The sequence below is a fragment of the Buceros rhinoceros genome, unplaced genomic scaffold (genome assembly GCF_000710305.1).
Source record: "Buceros rhinoceros silvestris isolate BGI_N320 unplaced genomic scaffold, ASM71030v1 scaffold10293, whole genome shotgun sequence".
Classification (NCBI taxonomy): domain Eukaryota; kingdom Metazoa; phylum Chordata; class Aves; order Bucerotiformes; family Bucerotidae; genus Buceros; species Buceros rhinoceros.
In genome coordinates, this window is record NW_010403017.1 from 15,241 (window position 1) to 32,865 (window position 17,625).

Genomic DNA, 17,625 nt, shown 5'->3' on the forward strand with positions numbered 1-17,625 from the left:
AATCAAGTCCTGACTTCGTTGGGATGTCCTTTTTCCTGCGGAAGCCGTTTTTGAACTGCAGGGCCTAAGTGCAGTCTTGGGTCTGGGCTCCAGAAAGCCGTGTGCTTCCTGGCCAGCCAAACAGCCAGCAGAAAGCAGATGGGCGAGAAACCAAGTGCGTGTGTTTTTTCCACTTGAATTTGTTCATCCCTCTCTCCAAACATAAGTCCATTGTGTGTTGGCCTCTAATGGACTATGTGAAAGGTGGTTTATGTCCTCAGCATCTGCTAACTGACCTGACCAATTCTTGTCTGCTGTGATAGAAAGAGGGGGCTGGTCTTGTACAGAATGGAGGCAGATGGGCCAGACTTGCAGGTGCTTTCAGGACTTTACAGGCAGCAGCTAGGTGCTGATTCCCTGCAAAGAGGGGAAGAGATACTTGGTGGTGACTGTTCAATTGACTGGAGCAGAAAAAGATTGTTGAATTAGGTATTAAAAAAAAAATGTTTTCCTTTTAAGTTTGCCTAGCTACATCTGGGCAAGTGAGCTGGAACTTGATGATTATTTTTAAAGGTATGTAGGCAGCTGATGGGCTTTAAGAACCTGGCCTCTGAAACGAGTCTTACTTAATGCAATAGGAGTCCTTGGCTGAATGCCAGCCAGGCAAGTCTGTGGAAGCCCACAGACAAAAACTGGGCGTATGGAAGTGGTACCTACCATGGTTTGAGGAGGTGGCAGATGCACCTGAAAGCCAGCAGTGCGGCTCCGACCGTTTAAGGCAAGGTTTGCTATGCACTCAGGATTCACACCAAATCTGCAGAATGCTGGCTTATTTTCTCTCAAGTATGTCATGAGCACAAAATTCCAATGATCCAGTGACCCTCCCTGGAGTAGACACTAAGGGATCAATCTAGGCTGGAGGAGGTGGCTGTGTTCTATGGGTTCCTTGTCCTGTCTCCTCCTCTCCCTGCTCTGATGCTGCTTTGGCAACTCTAGCTCTGTTTTCAGCATTCCTTTCCATGGGCTGCTTGCCCCGCTTGAGTATTGGATATACCGTGCCCTGGTCCCAAATTCAGAATGTCTCTTTTTGGAGGGAACAATGTGTACCTTCCTGTTACAGCTCATGCTGCTTACCCCTTGCGGTCTCTGTCAGCGGACGCTTGTGCGTAGATTTACTACACAGAATTCCTTCACAGGTCAAGTAATTTTTAATCTAGTTTTCTTCCCTCAGTACGCATGGAGGTTTAGCATGTGGCAGCCTGTGGGCCTGATTCTCTGCCCCACTCAGGGAATTGCAGTAGGAGCTGTGCATGCATGCCTGTGAGCTGAACCCCACATCACAAGCAGGCAGCTACAGAGGATGCAGTTAAGGTTCCAGAAACTGTACTGGGCATGAACATTTAGCCAGCAGATCACAAACATGAAAAGGCACAATGCTGTGCCTTCACAGCAGTTTAACATGGGCCTTTTTGGGAAAAAAAACAAACCAAACCACCACCACCACAACAAAAAAAAAAACCCCAAAACAAAACAAAAAACCCCACCATGCATGTGATCCAGAAAAACTGACCTTTCTTGTCCTCAAGAACTGTGCAATTCACAAGAATGGATAAGATATTTCTTTCCCCCCTGACTTGTCTGTATTTTTGGAAGGAGAGAGTTGTTTTGGGACTTCCTAGGAGTGCTCTGTTGTGAGATGAAAACTGAAACGTGGGTACTGAGCAAGGTACACATCCTGCTAGAACAGAGCAGAGTGACGGAACTCATCAAAGGTTGTCAAGTGTCTAATATCACAGTGTAATTCCAGTTTATGTTATGCACATTTTTTCCTATACCAGTTAGTGTAACTAATTGTGTGGTGTGTGGAGATTGGCACAGGCGACACAGAAGAGGTGTGGGCTTGGATGCACATACGTGAGGTCATCTGTTGCAATGCTTCTAACTTGAAATGCTTCTAACTAGTTACAGGCTACATGCCCTACATTAAGAGAGCCAATATTTGATTCTTCTTTTATAGCAAGAAAGTAGAAGACTTGGGGAACAAGGACTAGATCTGAATGTGGTAAAACATCTCAAAAAGGTTGGAGAACCACTTGCGAGTCCTCTTCTCCCAGCCGCCACCTTGGGATTAAAGCCTGACAAATTTATCTGCTTTTCTTCCATTGATGTTTCAGTTTAGGTAACTAAGTGAAGGTACAGGGTGCTAAACACGAGGCCTGCCTGGCCTGTAATCGCTGCCGGAACTCAGCAGCTCCCACTGGAGTTCGGAGTACCATCAGCGTTTGCAAAGATTGGCTGCTCAGATGCTCTGTGTCTCACAGACCACATTAGCTGCTATTTACGAAACGTAAAGGTAGCAAACCCTGTAATTCCCCCAAGAAAGCTGACTTAATGCTGATTGGGAAGTGCTGTTGTGTTGACTGCCGAAACGAACATCATGGGTGGAGCAAATAATTTCTGCTAGGGAAATTTGGGAGCTTGTTGTGTGTGTTTGGCTAGAAGCAGTTATTTGGTCTACCTGCTAACAGGTATTTGAAATAGACTGTCATGTGTCTTGGTTCCCACTGCCTGACTTTACATACTCACATGGCAAGTGGGTCCAAACTTCTAGATCTTCCTTCCATTGCCAGATAACCTCAGGACACTGCACTTAGGAAATCTGAGCTGAGTTTTGTGGGGAAGGAGGAAGAAAGAAGAAGGGAGAGAGTTTTGAAAAGCTGTTCCATAATTTATCATCCCAGAATGGATCATTTTCAGATTCTGCTTGACTGCACCCTGTCTGGCACAGAGACAACCAGTTTTGTACTGTTCAATGGGAAGGGAAATAGGATGGAAATTAAATTATAAACAAGGCACTATCTGTGCTGTGGCAAGCTAAATCTAAACTTTGAAGCAGGACTGTCAGATACCTGCAACTCTCCACTGTCCCCTGATGCTGGATTTCATCACTGTTTGGGGGGAAAGATCACATAAATGTTGCTCAGCTTTTAGTTCATATGAAAGTAAGAGTACCCATTTGTAGCCTTGGAAGAGAGCATCTTTAATTACAGTCAGTGCATTTAATCCTTCCCCTAAATTTGTTTATATGTACACCTCACTCTTGTCTTGTCTATCCACCTCTAATTACAAGGTTTCGGTGATGAAGTTGGAGACATACAGCAAGACATTTAGGGATGTGTATTCTTAATTACTTCAGGGTGATTTCTCTTCTTCTTTTCCTTTGGTGTTCTCACTTGCGGTCTGAAACAGCCTTTGGTCAGCTCGAGGAAGCACTTTGCTGTCATCCCAGCACAGCTCAACTCTCTTGACTCAAGTATCTACAGCAGTAAAAGACAGCAACACCCACCACCTCCTTCACCCCAAAAGCCAGTTAACTTAATTCGTGCATGCTGAAGCTGCCACCATTAGCTACTCCCTCTGAGGTGGCCACAAGCTTTGGTAGGTACAGGTGCTGAGGAGTATGACCAAGGCAGAAACGGAAGCAAGACATAGCACTGAACATCCCTTGCTGACGACTGATTTCCCATTCAGAGCTTAAAACTTCCTACCTCTGAAAACGAACAAGTGATTGTTTAGGTGCTGAACTGGAGATGCAGTTGCCTTAACTCTGGGTAGGTTTCAGAGCTGCGGTGTGAATTGCTGTTGTTTCTTTTGGTGCCTTGTGCGTGTGGGAATGTGGAGTCCTTGCAGCGTTTGTCAGGTTGGTTAAATTGGATGCCTGGTATTTATCTGGCATTTGGATGTAGAGGTACAATAGACAATAAAACCACAGTCACAGGTATCCAGTATTGCAGCAATTAATGCCTCGCGTTCTTCATTTAACTTCATGCAGGAAAAGGCTGCTTTATTCCGGCTGTCTGCCATTCCAGGGCCTTGTGCTCCATATGTGACAGCATTGCATGTTTTTAATTTAGCTGAAATAATTCAACTTGACTTGCCTCTCCTTTAATTTGGCATCATTCGGTAGTGTAAAAAAAAAAATCTTGAATGCATTTCTCCCCTCCTTTGACATATGCATAAAATAACTGGGTCTATAGGGAGGGTTAAATTAGGTAGAAAAAGCTCACTAGACCTTGTACCATGCTCTCTTCACTTAGTGCTGTGCTACAGCTCAACTTCTCTAGGCTCCTCTAAGCATTGTAGTCTTCCCCCCTCCCCCCCTTTTTTTTAAGATCCTTCCTGTTGGCAGCTGTCCTGAGACACGATGTTCTTGCTTAGCATTTTGATGTGGGGAAACAGTCTGATAATTAAAGCCGGTTTCAAGCCATGAGCTGATTTGTAAGCAGTGACTTGCTCTGGGGTGCTGTCAGTTGATAAACCTGTAGCTTGTGTCTACAGAGCCGTGCTGCACCTTGTGCCTTAAGTGCCACGTGAGAGGGACGTATACGCTCCCCAGAGCAACTTGTGGGGAAGGCTGACTCTCTTCAACCACCTTTCAGTGAATGCTTAATTTGTGGACAATTACAATTATCACCCTGTTCCCCTCTGTGTGTAAACCCAGTGCAAACCTGTTGTAATGCAGCTTTTCCTTGTTTAAATAAATGCAATCCTCTTTGACCTATGCTCTGCAGACCTCAGCAGATTACTGACAGAGTAATGTAAAAGGTGGCAAATGAAAGCACACCTACTGCAGAACTGCAGACTGATGTCGAGGGTTTGGATTTGCTGTGCAAATCTGCTTTGCGGAGTTCCACTGCCGGTGAGGTGTGGTGCGTTGCTGCGCTCGGGTGACTGGTGCGGAGTCCTAATCCACTCCTGGGGTTTCAGTGGGGAGTGTGTGTAAGCACGTGTGGACATCCATGTAACTTGATGGGGGAATTAAAACTGCTTGGAACTGGAATGGCATGATCTTGCAATGGCATTTCCCTTATCTAATTGGGTCTGACACTATTCCAAGGTAAGAGACAACATAAAATCTGAAGTCTCCCTACAGTGTAATCTAAGAAACTTGAGTGCCAGTAAGACAGATGGATTTGAGAGGTCTAATTTAGGAGGACTACTGCATTGCAATGTGTGCCTTTTAATGTGTGAAACAAATGGGTGGAAGGTTGGATGAATGAAGTATTAAGTAAGTTTATTAAAAGCATGGCTCATTATTTCTTTGTGGACTCTGTTTTCGAGTGTGTACGATGGTATTTCCATCACTCGAGTATTTCCCCACAAGGCACTGTTGTTCATCTGCCTGCAGTAGGTAGATGCTGTGTGATGCTGAGCTCACGGTACTAGGTGATACCTCTCTTGCTGTTGCTTAAGAGTGTTTGAGAGGTAAACACTAGAAGACAAGCAGTAGGTTACAAGGCTAAAAACAGAAGACACCTGAAACAGAAATTCCTATTATATAGGTGTGAGAATTGTTCATATTTGTCTGACATCAACTTTGGAGGTTTAAAATACAGAATATTGTTCTTTATAGATGAGCACAACCTGAAGGCTGAAATACTAAAAAATAGGTTGGAACATCCTTTTTTTTTTAATCAGAGGAAAAGAAATCCATAAAAGGGCAAAAACTTTCTGCAGGCAATTTCAGCTGTTTCCATAATGTTTGATTTCTGTTGCCTCAGATTCTTGCAAGGTCAGAGATTTTATTGCCTCTGGGCAAAGGATAGAGAATCTTATACATGTAAATTTGCGAGGATTACCATCCAGGAAAGACAAATGGAATCCAGCTGCCATTAAGTTTGCTTCTGATGCTTTTGGGACTCCCCGTATAGCTTGTAAATTCCTACTGACGTTTCCTGTGAAGTACATCTCAGATTTCTGCGTATTGCTGTTACTTATCGCCAAGACCTGAGACAATGAAGGCATGTTAAACCTTTCATGGCTGCTCTTCAAATGAGAGCAGCTTAAGACAGTGGAGGTGGCTGAAGCCTGGGGAAAGCTGTGAGGACAAGCCTGGCTGCAGGGAGGAACCTGGAAAAGAAGATGGAGAGGAGATGAGGGTGGTCAGATGTTGGCCCTGCAGCTCTTACTACTGCAGAGCCTGAGGATATGGTTCCCTAGCCATCCAAACAGATAACCAGTCAGAGCTGCTGATGTTCCACCTGCCCTGCAGTTGTTGCTGACATGGTCCTGCCTGTACGTCCTGCACAAGTGCTCCTTTGAGTGCCTGCCACAAGCCCGTGAATGAGAAGGTCTGGTTGGAAACCAACCACTGTATTTTAGTTTTGTTGTCTTGCTGGGTTGGTCTGCAGGCAGTTTAGGCATGTGGATGAACATGTGGTGGGGTGACGAGGCGGACACCTGTGTCACACCTCACACGCTTCCCTGACAGCTTGTGCTCACTCTCTCTGGCAGGAGAACTTAAGTGGGAGAAGGTCAAGGAGCAATATGGCAGCAGGCACTAACTGTACCACAGGGCTTGTATTTCTTCTGCTGGCTGAAGTCAAATGTGATTCTTGGACCCTCATCAGTCTGTCTGTCTGCTTCTGTTGTCAGATACGCTCTTGAAGGGACAGCACGTGGGCAGTCTGGCCAGCCACCAGCAGCTGAGGCACTGGTCAGGTCTTCCGCACTGGCATTGTCCAGGCTGCTTTACAGGGTCATTCCAGCCCAGAGTGAGCCTCAGGAGTTGCTGTTCTTCACCGATCTTAGCTGCTGCCCCTGGCTTATGCCAGTACATGGGCCACCACGTGTCATCCTCCAGTGGGAGGGAATCAGAGCGCAAGGAGCATCACATTTGGCTTGTAGGCATTTGAGAGATGAAGACGTTGACGTAGCCGGGTGCTTGTAATTTAGGACAGGCAGGTCTCATTGTACCAAACAGGGGGTAGGCATTTGAGAGATGAAGACGTTGACGTAGCCGGGTGCTTGTAATTTAGGACAGGCAGCTCTCATTGCACAAAGCAGGGAGCTACTGGAAGGATAGGGCAAGAAGGGAGAAGGCAGGAGGGCAACATGAGCAGCAGGGTCTGCCAAGCATCCCTCTCTTGGAAATCAGCAGCTTCCCTCTCACAGACCAACCAGTATTCACCTGTCCCCGACTTGCATCCCAGCTGGCTTTCGGCACACGGCTGCCAAGAGGCTTAGCTGGCCAAAAATGCATACGTTTGTGGCACCGCAGATACTCCCCTTAACTAATGTTCACTGGAAATGTAGGAATAAGTTCTGATTTCGTGCACATGTTCTAAAACGTGAACAAGCCGCAACTGCTGGAGGGTAAAAAGTCAAAGTGCGGAGTGTTGGCTCAGCAAGTGGGCTGAAGTGGCACTAAGTGGAAGTAAATAAGATACACTGGGAATGCTGCAGTGTGTATTTACACATAGAGAAGTAGAGAACTTTCAGGGTGATAGAACACACAGAACACTGAAATGGGAAGCTGTATAGTAGGCAGCAGAGGTTCTCCTCTGTCTTCCTTAGCGTTAGGAACAGCACCAGATATTTCTGAGTGGTACTCGCAGGAACACTTGCAGATGAGTGGGTTGCTAGCAGCACTGACTCTTTGAAAGCCAGCGATGCTAAGATGCACTTGCAGCCATTGCCTTTGTAAGCAGTGGATGTGTTGTGTTGGGACACCTCAGAGGTACTCCAAGCCCACCAGCTACCTGGCTGCCAGAGCTGTCTGACTGGTTTCACTTTAGCAAAGCAGATGAACAAAAACATTCATCACACTGCAAATGCCTATAGAGGATGAAATTCCTCGTTACTACTAAAGCAAAGAAAGCAGGCGGTTGCGCTGATCGTAGGAGTGTTGCATTTAATTCGCTAACAACCCCTGCAGTTAGGCACTCGCAGCTTCTTCTGCCTGTTAGTTGCCGCGGTGCCTTCCTGGGCTGTGCTGCTGAATTTAGTTAGAGAGGCCTCTGTGAGATGTCAGACGCGGGGGAAAAAAAAACCAAAAATGTGTGGAACCAACCTTGGATGCATCTTCATCTGCAGTGCAAACTTCAGGATTTTGTTCTAAAATGGAAAAGAAGTGTTGTCCACTGCGGAACGCTGGTGTTTGGCCCGTCTTTTCTTGGGTAGTGAAAAGCCCAGAGATTTGCTGTACGGACAGTACTGAATTTTCTGGGTTTGACTCTGAGGCACTCAGCTGTGAGCAAGCATTTCACACATCTCGTAGCAATCAGCACACTGGGTGCCTTGCTGTGGTACAGTGCTTTAATACTAAGAGGTTTTCTTCTCACTAAAGCAGATTTGTGGCAAGGTTGAAATAGATTGTGTAGCTCAAGTATGAGGTAGAGCCTCTTTTGAAAAAAAAATGTATTTGAGGTATCCTTTGTAGAGTAGAAAGTATTGAAAGTGTTTCTGACTGAAATAAATATGGAAGAGACAGGATTTTCTGCTTCGCTGGAGGGTCGTTATCTTCCATTGTATTTAATGTCTTGCTGAAAATATGCTACATTCTGTCTGGACCATTAATAAATAGGTTTCTTCAGAACCATTTTTATATGATTGAATTTCTATGGTTTCTTAAGATGGAAGTTTATATATAATCTGTTTAAATGCATTTGTAAACAAATGTGTTTTAATTAGTATAGAATCATCTTTGGTAGCTTATAAGAAGTATTGTAGAGCTGTAGATATATCATCCCTGACACTTTAAGAATAAAGTGTGAGCTTAAGGAGGAGTGAGACAGGTGTGCTTGAGGACCAACTTCTACAAAGCAGCGTGGGGCGTATAATTACATGTTTATCCACATTCTATGTGTGGCCATGATACCCAGGAATGTACAAAATAATATGAAGACATTTAACTTGCAGTACCGTTAAAGCCATTTGCGGCAAAATTCTGTCATGGCTCAAGAGTGTGACTGTACACAGAATAAAAAGAGCTGAAGCCCTTAGGAGATCTTGACTTGCTGTGTCAAGCTCTAGTAAGAAAGGGCTGCTGCTGGAGTCAGGAGGCAGACAGTCTTGGATTTCCTGTCTGATTTTACCTTGGTGGCAGGTGAATCCTGAAGTCATCATGGGGAAGTTTTCACGGCTGGTCTGCGTTTCTTAAAAACTTAGAAATAATGATAAGTCTATGAATAATGATGCTGTGTTCATCCTGACCAGTGCACATCATAGAGGATCCTGAGCTTCTGTGTTTGCTGATTTTCTTTATCTTAAAATGTGAGTGCTCCCTCTACGCAGGTATTTGCATTTCATAAATCAAACTGTGAAGAGTCTTCCTGTAAAAACATTAGCGTCTTACAGTTGCAGTTAGCTCACTTGTGTATGCTGTGCTGAATTTCATGCTTGGTAGGGAGATAAAATCACCTTTCTTTATGCAGAAAACATAACCATTAGTTAACTGCGGGTGTCTCTGGCCCAGAGTTGTGGGCTCAGCCCAAACTGCTTTGATTCACAACATACCTGGAGGACATTTGACTCCAGAAGTGATTTTTTGGTGCAGAGATTCTTCTCTGACTTTATCCTTTAGTTCACAATGTACCTGGAGAACATTTGACTCCAGAAGTGATTTTTTGGTGCAGAGATTCTTCTCTGACTTTATCCTTTAGTTCACAATGTACCTGGAGAACATTTGACTCCAGAAGTGATTTTTTGGTGCAGAGATTCTTCTCTGACTTTATCCTTTAGTTCACAATGTACCTGGAGAACATTTGACTCCAGAAGTGATTTTTTGGTGCAGACACTCTTCTCTGACTTTATCCTATGTACATTATTAAGCCATATTACATAGTCATTATGCAACAATGAAAAATTTAGAAACTGCTCTATATTTAAACCTTTGTGTATTAACTTCATTGCAGAGCACTAGGACCAAGATAGATTTGAATGTGGGGGGAAGAAAAAGTGAAACATGAGAAAAGGAATCTGAAATGCTTCGGTAAATCAGTCCAGTTTGTAATAATATGTCTTCTTCTAGATTCAGTTCAATCAAACACGTTTATATTCTTTGAAGTGAAGGGGTTGTTTGTATTAAATTTGTACTGAATTTACCTTGTGACAGGGTCTGAAGCTCTCTGGGTTTTGGTCCAAAATGATTAATGTGCAGAAAAGATGAATTTTTAATTCTTTGCATCTATTTCAAATACGTGTTGTTCTCACTAGTGCAGCTTGTAATGGTTGCATTTTCAATGTTACTTGAGTGTTTGATCGATAGTGTCCTTTTCTTTTCGGAACATCACCACACAAGTATATTTAGCAGTTGATTCGAGAGTATGTCAACCTCCTGTACACAGAGCTAGTTTAGGAGGCTAAATGTGGGACATCTGAAATACAGACACATGTTTAGACACATGCAAGCATCTTTAGCATTAAAGCGTCTTGCAGAAAGCACAGTTAGGACCTTCTTGTGTGGCAGGCATTTTTTCATGCCCATACGTGTTTCAGTGATGCGCTATGGTCTGAGAGGTACGTTGGGCTGTGGGTGTTGAAGCAACGACTCTCTGTCTAACCCAGCCAACTTCTGCTGGAGCCACTCTGAAGGGAAGGGAAATTCAGAGCACGCAGTGGACATTCAGTGGCTTTTTGTCCGTTTCCTAGCCTTCTGGATCCTTGTGGCCCATCAGCTGAAGATGCTGCAATAACATGCCTCCCAGTATGGCCAGGACAGCTCTGAGTTTTGACTGGGCAATCTGCTAGTAGGAGGAAGTGGGTGTGGACCAGACAGAGCTGTTCTGGGACTTCCCATGGAATGACAGACTTTGCTGGTAGAGTTGCTCCTCTCCTTCTACATCCAGCTTTGGGTTAATAGGGAATGGGTCCATGTGGGAGAGTCATTCTGTTTTGGGAAGGCTGTGGACTGAGACCTTGAGGATGTGCAAGATGAACACTAGTCATGAGTTTGACTTCTCTCTAGTGAGTTTTATGCTGAGAAATGGGTGACCATGGCCTTTTTGACACTTTCTACAAGTGATCTCTGGCAGTCAGCAGCACAGTGTCAACAGCAGGAACTGTTGTTTATGTCTTTGGGAGCAGTTTCAAGGACATGCCAAACCCTTGCCACCTGCCATAAACACACGGAAGGCAGTCGGTAGGTTCATCTGCATGGGTTGCCCAACCAGGGTGGCAGGATTGATGAGCACACATTTCACATGAACACAACACTGTCACCCTGTATCTGGAGCGTCTGTGCCCATTTAATGTCACTAAGGCCTGGCTGAAGCATGCCATGCTGAGGACTTAGCAGCTTGGTTTGGATGTGCACTTTGCCTTTCCAGCTGGATTTGTGCAGATCAGTGGGCTCCAAATAAAGTCTCTAGATTTATACTTGGTAGTTCAGGATAAAGACGCCTTTGCTGCTGTCAAAATCTGTGTGACTACTGTGTGAACAACTGTCTGCTCTCTGACTGGCTGCACGCCATTTCTCTCTGCTGTGCTGGACCTAAAATAGTCCTGGAGAGACCCTGCGGAAAGTCTACAGGTGGATCAGGTCACTCCACAAACCTAGCGGCACTCTATCAGTCAGACTGATGCGGGTTTAAGTCGCACAGTTGTTTTACTGTGACAGTCTTGTGAGTTGAATGCTGTAGCTTTACCAGCAATCTTTGATCTATACGTTCATAGAAATGTTGATTGGAGTGTCTTCTGAATGTCTATAGCTTTGTCTGGGTAAATCTTGAAAAACCTCCAAGGACTGCCCTTCTACAGCTGTTCTGGGCAACCTGTTCTGGTTGTGCACCACTGCCCTAGTGAAAAATTTGTTTCCTAACGTCCATCCTGAACCTCCCAATTCACAGCCATTGCCTCTAGGTGTTTGTCCGTACTGAGAAGTATTTTGTTCCCGTTGCCACCAGCCATCAAGTAGCGGTAGGAATTTCTTGGAATCGTTGCAGTTTCCTTGGAATGAAGATTATCCAGTGTGAACAATTTTTTTTTCACACTGGACTTTTTTGTTTCTTTTCTTTTTTTTTTTCCTCTGCATCTTAGAATTCCATTTCTTGGTGTGCTAAACTGGATTTGCATCTGGAATTTCACACATATGGGGACGCATACTGACCATTATTTATTTTAATAGATTCAATTAACACAATTTTGAAATTGGTTATGGTCAGATATTTTAATTTACTTTTTTGTGGCAGTTTTTTGGAGAAGTGGTGAACCGTAGCTCCTCTGGCCAGCATTGCTCCTGCCTTTTCATAGCTGAGCAAACTGGAGTCTCTGAGGACTAGAGTCAGTGAGTGGTCTTCAAATAGTCTTCTGGTGGGTGTCCTCATACTGTGGGATATTCTTATCAACGCTGTTCCGCTGCATTGTCCCTCTAAGTTAGGGGGCTCCAGGGTTTATTTTGCTGTTGGTTCTGAAATACCTGCCAGTATTGCCTGTCATGGCTCACATGGATTCCGTACCAGTTCGAGGCATTTCCAGCTGGTGGCCATTGTGTGGTTGTTGACAACTTGCCTTCTGCTGTATGTGAATGCTCCTGGACATGGCCACTGCTGTAGAACACTGACCAAGCCTCTGGGCTTGGTAATTAGTTTCTCTTAGGCATTAGAAGAGCTCTAACACAGATTTATAGGACCATTTTGTGAGCTCGCTTATGGAGAAATGCTGAAGTCTTGAACATCTGAAAGCCTTTATTATCTGGCACAAAGGAAAATGTGGTAAATCAGAGATAGGTCACCCACGCACGTCTCTCCATGCATTGGGCTGTACCCAAAACGGAGGGCGGCAGGCTTGAGGATTTAGATTTTGGATGCAGGATTTTTCGATCCTTCCCTTCCCTTATGAATTCAGCACCGGTGGTAGGGGGGATATTTTGTGCATCTGCATGAGGTGAGAAAAGTGTCTGCTTCATGGTGTCATGGCTTCAGACCATGCTTTGTGTGGGTGAAGGTTTAACAGCCGGATTTCAAAGCTGGAGCAGAGCATAATTACCCCATTTTCACCACATTTCACACACAGAGATTGTTACCCCGTTGCTCTGAGACCAGACTGCCCTTGTTGGTTTGGTTTTTTTTTTTTTGGCTTATTTTCTAGGTGGAATTTAAGGTGTGAGCTGCAAAAACCCAAAGCAGCTCTGGCTGTGCTTACCTCTGTGAGTGCCCTTCCCTCCTCCGGCAGTCACAGTCAGCTGAGGAAAACCGAAAGCTGTCAGGTCTCTGCAGAAAAAGGGAGAAATCAGTGCTGGCACTCTGTAGGCGACAACTTATCTGCTGTGAAGTTTGAGTCCCTTGTTCCTGCTGCTGTGATCTGTTAACATAACATGCCTGAAATGCTTTCTTACATTCTTAGAGTTTTTTCTAAGATGTGCAAAATGAAAAACGTGGGGATGTTTACTCCAGTACCACAGCAATTGTGGTGGCCTGGTTTTCTTTGTGCGGCGTTCACAGCCTATGCCTTGGATTATGCTGTTGGGTTGTAATATATGAATTAGCCACATAAACATACCTGCATTCAGGTAAAGACCTATGTAAAGCTTATGCTTTAAAATCATTAACGCATTCATAGGTGCTGAGTAATTAAATGAAAAGGAAAGTCCCTTTAAAAAAAAGGGCGAAGTTAGAGCAGGATTTTTAGCAAGCGTGTTTATTGCATTTAGTGCTAACCATTGTTAGTGCTGAGAAGGCATTAAAGCAATTTTTTGAATATATTTAGCTCTTTTTAGTTCTTCTCATTGGTCAGTTAAAATACACATTTTAGCTTCAGTCCCATGTTGTTCATGGCACTTCTATGAAGTCCTGCTTTACCTCGTTGGCGGGTAAAGTAAAAGAATTAAAAAATTAAAAAGTCACACGGCCATGCCCTCTGGGTCTTGGAAATGTTTCTGTTAACTCCCCAGTTGATGGTAAGGAAGTTCAGAATCCTTTCGTTCCCCCTGTGGTAAGCGGACTTTCTCCAAACAGTAACAGAGGCGGGTAAGTGGAGTATGTAGTCTGGTTTCATCAATGTTTTCCAGGATTAATAGTAAGTAGATGAACAGTTCTGTATATTCCTTATCAGACTTTTAATTACTCCAAGTATATTGACCATTCAATTTCAATGTATTTAACTCTGTATTTACTACTTGGATAATGTTCTTGTCCTCCTCTTTGCCCCATCCTCCTTTATCTTCAGTCCCCACTTTCTTGTCAGCTGTCTAAATACAGTTGCCTGCAAGTTGATGGCGTGTGTGTTTAGAGACCGTTTAAAAACCATAAAGATTACTTGAATTTAGTCCCTGAAGCAAGGTTTTTTAATTTAAAATGCAACATCAGCCAGGTAGTTGTTAGACGATACAGGCACAGAAATAAAAATTCAACTGATGAGGGGTTTCTGTGTAAATATCAGTAGTCCCTAATTCTGGAATTTCATGATTTTAAAGATCGATGTCCCAGTTTAAGTTAGCAACCACAGGGTGCTCTGCAATCTGATGGGGCTATTTTTGTGAACCCTCACCCCAGTGTTTGTTGCTGTTTTTTAAATAAAACCGTTTAGATGGTTAAGCTTAGAGGCTTGTATTTGAAAACAACCCCAGGCCTAAACAAAAAAAATCTGTCATCAGTCTTCTCTTGTCAATCACATTTTCTCAAATACCTTTTTCCCCAAGTGGCTTGAAGAAAGAATTAATGATTTTGTAGAAATGCTCTTTGATTTCCTACCTAGTTCGTAGCTGATTTATAGGCAGACAGAACTCAATGTGTGTGTAGTGCTTACTGTACTGTACTTCAATTAGATTTTATTTTGCTGTGGGTTTTTTCCCCATTTATTCTCAGGTTGTTTTCACATTACACTAATCATTCCAATTACTCATGTGTAATTTGTCATTTGTGACAATTTAATATGCAATTTGTGCATATTAAATCCTCTTCAGCTGCATTTCAAACACTGATGCTGAATTCTGGTTCTGAACTGATTGTTCAAAAGAAAGTTCCTTCTTGAGCACAAGCATTAAGTTTCCTGCAAAGTTTGTTTCCTTCATGCAGCATCGCGCAGATTTGAAAAAGGTGATTATTCATCTCACACTTGCGATCCGCTTCACTTGTTATGACTGCTGTGGGGGGGATGTTGGCATGCTCCGGGTCATGGCTTTGTTCAATCTGTAACAGGCTGGCAGAAACGAAAATATTAGAGATGTTGCTCATATGAGCACATGTGGATCCATTTCTATCTCGCTGCAGAACTGTAGGATTCCTGCTCAAGAATTACATGTTAAAACAGGAGAGATTTTCTTTCGGATTTAACTGCAGAAACACACCCACGCACTGTTCTTTGGTTTGCCACTTGATTTGGATAGTTGAAGCGGCTGTTTCCTGGACTGTTGGATAGCCAGCTTCTTTCTCAAAGACAGATAAAGTTTAGAAACCAAGTGTCTGTGGAAATACCACTTTGTTTATCTTCCTTTTACTGATGGATTTAATGTCATTTAGTACAGGAGCGGCAGTAGTGATATTGCAGAGGGGTAGCAGAGAAAGCAGGACCCAACATGGCTGGAAGTATTTTCTCTTGCGTGTTTAAGGTTGTGCTGGCTGGGCAGTGAGAGGATTGTTTCCTTCTCAGGGGGACTGTGGACCAGTAGATGGGAGAAGAAGGGGCATCAGGACCTCCCTGTTACAATATATTGATAACCCATGGCTGGAAGCAGCTCTGAGCTGTGCAGAGCTGCGTGGATGCCCTTGCATTCTGTAGCAAGACTCTGTCTTACCGCATTAGGGGGAGAGGGGAGCTGGGGTCTGCAGCTTCCTTGCTCCCTCCCAGAGCTCCATATGCCTGTAAAAACCACTGAGTTGGAGTGAAGTCCCAGTTCTTCTTCCTCACCCAGTGTGCAGCCTTGTGTGGGTTTCTCACATCTCTGAGCGTACTCCCCCTTCGTTAAGATGGGGCTAACCAGCCTGTGCAAACTGCTTTGAAATACAGGTATGAAATGACTGGCTGGATGTGCCAAGCAGCGTTACTGCATTTCAAGTGACCTTTTGGTCTGAAATTTTGCCAAAGGGAGGGGAAAGGAAGCCACTGTTGAATCGAGTTCTGCACAGAGATCCTGCAAACAGATGGTGTTTGCATATAGGATGTGTGGTTCGGGTGCAACTTTACTACAACACTCTTCGTTTTTGATAATTTCAGGCGGGCTAAACTCCGGCTATATTTGGAACAGCTAAAACAGCTTGTGCCCCTTGGGCCGGACAGCACCAGACACACCACTCTAAGTCTGTTGAAAAGAGCTAAGATGCATATCAAGGTAAAAACATTCATCCGTATTTTGATTTCTTTTAAAGCAGAAACTTCCAGAGTGTGTTTCCATAGAGAGGAAACTAATTTTCATGCAAAATCCATACTTACATGTCTGATCTTCTGGATGTATTTACCTTTATTAGTTGCAAGGATTTCAGTCTCATTATCAACATTTTGTGTTTTGCAATTTACCCTGCAGCCTCAGATACATAAACTGGTGATTTTGTGATTTCCACTTAGTTACTAATGTTTTACATTGTGATTTTTTTAAACTACATATATGTATAAAAGCTCTTCTTTGATTAATTTTTTTTTTAAGGACTAAGCAAAGTAGCATTGTACTACATTGATTTTCATGTAAAAAGCCAGAGCCATTAATGATTGAAAAAACTAATGGAGTCAAAGGGATTATAGCTACTAGTAAGCTGTATCCCCATCCCACCTCTTGATGACCAGATCCCGGAGCATTTAACAATCTCCTGTTAGCTGCCACTCCCTGTGCATGTTTCATGGATGTATCAAGTTTAAAATGAAAACCAACCCAAAATCTCGGCTGTGGTCCAGCAGCAGTGCAGGTGATGCATTTGCACAGGTGATTCAAGGGGAATTATTCCTCCTCTTTCCAAAAACACCTTCACTCCCATTTTCACTGTCACCGTTTTCAGGGGAATGGGTTTATATGCAGAAATAAGACAAACGGGTATTCAAATGTAAAAGGTAAGAATAAGGTTTTTGCTGCTGTGCCCAGGACTCTATCTGGCATTTTTTCAGTGTTTTAGGGAAAAAGGTCACGAAAAGTGTCAGGAGAGGTTGAACATTGCCAGTAAGCCTGGAATATTTTGGAGAACAGCCTGTTCTTGCACAGCATTAAGATTCACTACAGTTACAGAAATGAGCGTAATTCATGTGAAGAATTAAAGATTAATTTAAGCAAAACCATTCTTGTGAACAAGTTTACTGGGCTACTTTCTCAGCTCTTAGAAATACATTTACTCCAGCTGGGTAACCCCTGTTTTTACTACTGCAGATTTTGGCCTCTTGTTTATAATTCAGGCTAACATGCGTGAAAGGCACCGCATGTGGTTTTTGTCTTGGGCTGCCCCCCTATCCTGGGCATATGCATACAAATTGAAAAACTGTTTTTACAAGTGGCAAGTGTGAGAGATTAGCCATGTAGTTCCCATTTCAGCTGCTGGTAAGAAAAGCTAGGAACGGATTCTTTCCAAGTCCGTCATGCACAGTACTCGTTTTCTGAGAACTGAAACTGAAGTTTAACTTTCTTTTCAAGTTTTTAACTGCACCTACCCTAACTGAGTTGGCGCTTAATTGCTCCCCCTTGTCAGGTCAGCTACCTCCCGGCTGCACTGCCGGAGCCTGCCAATGCCTGTCTGCCATTTCTAATACAGTCATGAGTTTTGAACCTTTCACACACCCCACACACCACACCCCCCTTATATTTCAACTTGCCCTGAAAGAATTGGATGGGTTTGAGTCGCCTGGATATGAATCACCGAGTTCATTCCTAAAATAGTTGTTAAGAGTTTGAGATTGCAGCCAGGAAATACAGGAAAAGGAAATCTGATCAATTGGGCACATTTGGTTTGTTGT

General features: G+C 43.7%; 1 protein-coding gene across 1 annotated transcript in view; it reads left to right on the plus strand.

Annotated features, from left to right (window-relative positions):
• MXD4 (MAX dimerization protein 4) overlaps window positions 1–17,625 on the plus strand; it is a gene marked incomplete at its 5' end in the record, with an annotated part of 28,458 nt that overhangs the window by 6,866 nt on the left and 3,967 nt on the right. Inside the window, one exon of the mRNA XM_010132839.1 lies at window positions 15,910–16,024. Coding sequence (XP_010131141.1) covers window positions 15,910–16,024 — 115 coding nt within the window. The remainder of the gene's footprint in view (window positions 1–15,909; window positions 16,025–17,625) is intronic.